The sequence below is a fragment of the Kryptolebias marmoratus genome, linkage group LG6 (genome assembly GCF_001649575.2).
Source record: "Kryptolebias marmoratus isolate JLee-2015 linkage group LG6, ASM164957v2, whole genome shotgun sequence".
Taxonomy (NCBI): Eukaryota; Metazoa; Chordata; class Actinopteri; order Cyprinodontiformes; family Rivulidae; genus Kryptolebias; species Kryptolebias marmoratus.
Window position 1 is genome coordinate 546,011 of NC_051435.1, and position 5,873 is coordinate 551,883.

General features: G+C 47.3%; 2 protein-coding genes across 2 annotated transcripts in view; both read left to right on the top strand.

Moving 5' to 3' along the window:
- Window positions 1-5,873, top strand: part of LOC112451394 (titin) — a gene marked incomplete at its 3' end in the record, with an annotated part of 470,585 nt that overhangs the window by 397,826 nt on the left and 66,886 nt on the right. The gene's annotated exons all lie outside the window — the stretch shown is intronic.
- LOC108229253 (thrombospondin-type laminin G domain and EAR repeat-containing protein) overlaps window positions 1-5,873 on the top strand; it is a 17,037-nt gene that overhangs the window by 9,492 nt on the left and 1,672 nt on the right. The window contains exons 8-14 of the mRNA XM_037976026.1: window positions 1,687-1,818; window positions 1,950-2,067; window positions 2,147-2,261; window positions 2,671-2,851; window positions 3,972-4,030; window positions 4,428-4,608; window positions 5,518-5,524. Coding sequence (XP_037831954.1) covers window positions 1,687-1,818; window positions 1,950-2,067; window positions 2,147-2,261; window positions 2,671-2,851; window positions 3,972-4,030; window positions 4,428-4,608; window positions 5,518-5,524 — 793 coding nt within the window. The remainder of the gene's footprint in view (window positions 1-1,686; window positions 1,819-1,949; window positions 2,068-2,146; window positions 2,262-2,670; window positions 2,852-3,971; window positions 4,031-4,427; window positions 4,609-5,517; window positions 5,525-5,873) is intronic.

The window sequence follows — 5,873 nt, forward strand, 5'->3', positions numbered from 1 at the left end:
AACTAGAACCTGTAGCTAAACTAGAACCTGCAGCTGAACTAGAACCTGTAGCTAAACTAGAACCTGCAGCTGAACTAGAACCTGCAGCTGAACCAGATTTCATTTTTGTTTTAAACTCAGTTTAGTTTTATTTTGAAAAGTTCTCTTTCACAATAAAAGTAATTTCAAGTTGAAGGGAGGTTCTAGTTCTGTCCAGTCCAGTCTGAGTTCAGTGGTCCAGTTCATCCCTGGTCAGGCCAGTTCTGTTGAGCTCAGAACCAACAGTCTGGATGTGGTTTGATTGTGGTTCCTCCGGGTCCAGGATGCGGACTCGGTACTCTCACTGTCTGAGCCAAGTGTTTGGATCAAAAACCCGGTCCTGTGGTGGTACCAGCGGTTCAGGAGCCTCAGTTAGTGTGAGGTCTGTCAGTCAGAAACAATCTAAGGAACCAAAACACCAGCCGGGTCAGAACCAGTGGTTCTGCTGGTACCATACGCTGGTTCTAGTAGGACCGGACCCATCTGTTCAGAGCTCCTGGTTGTGGTTTGAGTTCTGGTTCAGGTACAAACTGGAGCAGAGTCTGACTGTAGTTCTGTTTGAAGTGTGTTTCCGTGGCAACAGTGTGAGGTCAGACAGGTGAGGACTTGTACAGGTGAGTTACCGGGTCTGGGAGATCAAAGGAGCCGGCGCAGGCTTTTCTCTTTGTTCTTTATTATTTTCTGATTTTCTGTCTTTCTTTGTTGTTTTCTTTCCTTCCTCCAGTTTTTATTGACTGAGAACTCCATGTTGTTCTGGTCAGCCCCTCCCACCCTGTGGATGGGATGAAGTTGTTAATGATGACAGGGTGAATAAAGTTCAGCTGACTGAGGTTTCGGCGCCGCTCCGTTCAGATTCTTTCTGACTCAGTTTATAGAATCAGTCTGAGGTTTGTGCAGTCGCCTGAACCTAACCTCAGGTTTCTGATCCTTTAAAGAGTTTTATCTTCTCAGAGCGTCTCTTTAAAACCTTCAGAAAAGACCCGGGACAGGGTGGAAAATTCATGTGGTTCTTTTATTTCATGTCAGACACTTTGAAACCAAAATATTTGATCTCATTGACTTCATTTAGGTTCAAATCAGTTGTGAGAAACCAGCCGTGAGGATTTATGGCAGAAATGTTTTGTTTTAACAAGTGATTGGGATGATTATTGGACCAACACCAGGATCCAGGTCAGTCTGAGTCTCTGAGGACCAAAGATGATCAGAGGATCTCCATCAGAACATCTTCAAGGGTTGAAGTGGTAAAAACTGGACCTGGACCTGTACCATATGTCCCATCAGGAAGTCCACCTGTCTCATCAGGAAGTCCAACTGTCCCACCAGGAGGACCATGTGTCCCATCAGGAAGTCCACCTGTCACATCAGGAAGTTCAACTGTCCCACCAAGAGGACCATGTGTCCCATCAGGAAGTCCACCTGTCTCATCAGGAGGTCCATGTGTCCCATCAGGAAGTCCATGTGTCCCATCAGGAGGTCCATGTGTCCCATCAGGAGGTCCATGGGTTCCATCAGGAGGTCCATGTCTCCCATCAGGAAGTCCATGTGTCCCATCAGGAGGTCCATGGGTTCCATCAGGAGGTCCATGTGTCCCATCAGGAAGTCCATGTGTCCCATCAGGTTCTGTCCTGCATGATAAAAAGATTTCAGCTGCTGTGTTTGTTGTTTCAGAGGCCGAAGCCAGAGTCACAGTGGGGAATCATCCTCCGTGTTCAGAACCAGAACAGGGTCAGCTGTGGTTGGACGCTCTGAGGAAAGGTCTGTTTATCTGTGACGGTGTGACGTGGAGGACGCTGCTGCAGAGTGAGTCTGAGGACAGCTGATGAACCTGATGTCTTTACTCTGACGTTAGGGTTAGGGTTTACATCCATACTGACCCTGCAGCTCAGAGACGTGATGAACAACTAAAACACCTGAACTTGTCTCCTCTGCAGATAAGGAGCGTCTGGACTACGTGGAGGACTACCAGGACCTGTTCACGCGCTCAGAAACCTTTGACGTGGAGATCTTCTCCATCCCCTCTGAAGGCCTGTTTATGGCTGCAGCAAACAGGTACCAATCTCCTCCACAGCAGGTTCTGTGGACCTGAAGGTCTACAGCTTTATGGTAACTACTGTTTCTCCTCCGGCAGGGACTCTCGACCCGGCTCGGGTATTTACAGATGGACAGATGGGTCCTTCCAGCTGTACCAGAACATCAGCACCCAGGAGGCTCGGGCCTGGAAACACTTCACCATCAGTGACATGGTGAGAGTCCAGAACCCAACAATCAGTTCTGTCAGAACCTGAGCAACAGATAAATGTGACCTGTGACCTCTACAACTTGTGACCCTTTGTTTGGGCCTGTTCTGAAGACTCGAGGAGTCAGAACCGGTCTGGTGTTGGTTCTGTTTGCTCTCTGCGTGACTCACGTCCTAAAGTTTTGCAGGTCTTTGGAAGTTGTGGAACATCAGAGCAGGGAGGCTCAGAGAGGAACCGTTCTAATGTTGAAAATGATCCAAAGAACCACAGGTGTTCCTTTAAACAGTTTGGTTCTTTAGACCAGGAGGTCCCAGCACTTTAAGAGAAACTTTAACTCTGAGATGCATTAGATGTTCCTTTCAGTTCTAAACAGATGCCTGGTTCTGAAACAGCTCGTTGGGTTTCCCTTCTTCAGAACTTCCTGGTGGTCGCTGACATCCGGAGGGCGGAGCCTGAGCTGTCAGTCATTTATCGGTGGAATCGGCGGCGGCGGCGTTTCCTTCGGTACCAGACTCTGGAGACGCACTCTGCCCAGGACTGGGAGGCCTTTCAGATCCACAACCACAGCTTCCTGGTGGTCGCCAATCACAGACGAGGTGAGCAGGAAGTCAACTCTTTCTCTGGAGATAAGGCTCATATCTCTGATTGTCTTATTTAAACTCAGTAGCATTCTGGAGTCCTGAACTTTGACACAGAGTCACAGAGACATCAGAGCGTCCTCAGCTCCGGTCTTCGTGTTTCTTCTTCTGCAACATGTTTCTCTGTAATCAGAGTGTAAAATAAGAAGCTGCAGTGCGGTCAGGTTCATCCCTCCCTCACAGGATGAAGGAGATGAAGATCTTTCTGTTCGTTAAGAGCTTTAAAACAAACTGTTTGATGTTGGAGATGTGTGGTTTCCAGCTGATAAAACCTGAGAGCTGCTATCTGCTGCTGCAGCCGCTCCACTTCAAACACCTCCACCTGTACGCTCGCATGTTTCCTCTGGAGATAAAACACTCCCTGATCCCAGAGGACAGGATGCAGGCGGACTGAGTGCATCAGCCGAAGTTCCATCCAGACATTCAGGAGGAACATGTAGGTGAGGACCAGCAAGTCAGGAACCTTTTAAACCACTTTAAAGACTCGGGTCCCAGTAGAACCAGCCCAGGGTCAAAGTGCATTCAGGGTTTGAGGGTGCTGGTGGCGTCCTCTAAAGGTATGGAGACATGTCCTGCTCTGACACGCTTTGTTGTGATATGAAGCCATATTAGCTGAAGTTCAGACCAAAGAGAAGACGTTTAGAGGGACAAGGTGCCCCAGTACTGAGCCTTGGGGAACTCCTGTTGGGATTTTCACTTCACCAAAACTCCAAACTGTTCTGCAGCATTTCCATAATTTTATTCTCTGACAGGTGTTCTTAGTCTTAAAAAAACTAATGAAGCTAATTTAAAGCCTGGTTGTTCAAAACAGTTTTAATATTTTCTTAAATATCGGAACAATAAAATCCAAACAATAAAGAACAAATTAAATGTTTTCTCCTTTCTATGTATGTATGATGTCATGACGTCACCAAGCAGTAACTGAGCAGATAAATGAACACAAACATCAGTCAAGACAGTCATAAAAAATGGACAGAACAGTTTTAGGTAAAGGGGCGGGGCTTATGAACTGTACTGGAACCATCCACCTGGGGGTGATCACTTTGAAGTGATGAATTGTGTCCCTGTGTGTCCTCAGCCAGAGACTCCAACCACAACATCCACAGTGTGATCTACAGGTGGAACCCGGACACAAAGGTAACACTCGTTGTCCCATCAGCACACCTGTCCTCAACTTCTCTAATCCTGATCCTGTCCTGTTTGTTCCTGTTTGACGTTTGGTTTTTATTGCTCTTTAACATCAACTCAGTCCCTTCCTGTCCTCATGTTGAAAGCTGCTCTTTCATTTTGTTTGTGTCTTCAAAGATTGTCTTTTGTCCTCTTCTACTTTGGAATCTTACGTTCCGTCCATCCCTCAGGTCTTTGTCTTTGTCCTTGTCTTTATCTTTTTTGTCTAATCCTTTTTCGTCTTCCTCAGTCCTGTCCTGTACTTTTTATTGCTCTTATCTTGTTGTGTCAGCTCCTCTCACGTGTTGTCCCTGTCCCTCAGGTTTGTTCTCGGTGGTTCTGTTAAACCCGTCTCATTCTGACACAGATCTTTGAGGTGAACCAGACTTTGTCCACATCTGGAGCGTACGACTGGGAGTTCTTCACCGTGGGACCGTATCACTTCCTGGTGGTGGCCAACACCTTCGATGGTCAGACCACCACCATCAGCTCCACCATCTACATCTGGTTGGACGGACGCTTCTGGACCTTCCAGAACATCACGGTCAGTGTCTCCAGTGTCTCTTGTCTTTGAGGGACAGATGAGCCTCAGGTTGGGTTCAGTGAAACTGTGAAATGAGTGTAACTTCTTTAAGTTTGGCACCCTCTAGTGGTAAAGTTGAGAAATGAACAGGCTTGTTTGTTCAGTTGGTCTGCCGGGTTAATAATCAATAATCAGATTAGCTGAGTCATTATTACAGCATCAGTGGGAACCGAACCTCCTGCTTTCCTTTCCTGAGACAGAACAGAACCGGTTCTTTTAGCGGACCGAGCCGCTCAGAGTACCCTCCCTCTCTCAGAGGTCACTGAACTCAGACAACTGAGACACTTTGTCCCTCGGGACTGTGGACACTCATCCATCCAGACAGAACCATGGAGAGATCTCAGTCTGACACAGAGTCTGAGATCTGACCCAGACCTGAACCTTTTGGACTGGACTCAGACTTATCAGGTCTTAACTTGAACCTATTGAACAGAGTTTTTAACTTTATGAAAATGCAGATCAATCAGCACTCCTTTCAGTTCTCCCAGTGTTCTTTGGTGTCCAGCACAATTTTTGGACTTTAGAGAAGACAGCAGCTGTGTTGGTGTCTTGGTTGTGTGGCTGTAGACTCGGGTCCTGTTCAGAACCTTCAGCTGCAGGACAACAAGACAAACTGTTCTGGTTCTGTCTGGTCGAATTAATCATGTTCCTCCGGAGTTTTCAGCTGCGCCTCAGTAATAACGTTCCTCAAACAGCAGTAGAAGCTTTAATGTGACGACAGGTGAGAACCCTCAGGAAGCAGCAGAGAGGAATTAATGAGTGAATGTGTGAGGGAGTTTCCAGCTCTGTCCTCCTGAAAACCTGCAGAACCTTTAACAGAACCATGGCAGGGAGCACCTCTAAAGAACCAGCTCCCTACTGTGTTCTGGTCCAGTTGGTGCTCAGTATTATCAGTAAAAGGTACCGAGGAGCTTTGATCTGTTCCTTTAGGAACACAGCGGGGTCTTTGTTTGGTGACTCTCCACTTTCTGTCAGTCTGAGGTCCGAGCTGCAGACAGATCAGCACCGTGGAACCTTCCCACAGGGTGACAGCACCGTGGAACCTTCCTACAGAGTGATGCTGAGGTGTTTCTAAGGAAGCAGAACCTCCACCTTAAATCTGTTTCCCCGTTTGTTTGGAGACTTCATCCAATGTCTAACGAGTTCTGTGTGAAGATCAGCTCTCACTGCGTCGCTTGGTAGTAAAGAACATTCTCCTGAAGGTTCTCCTGTGGTCTCTCTGCAGACAGA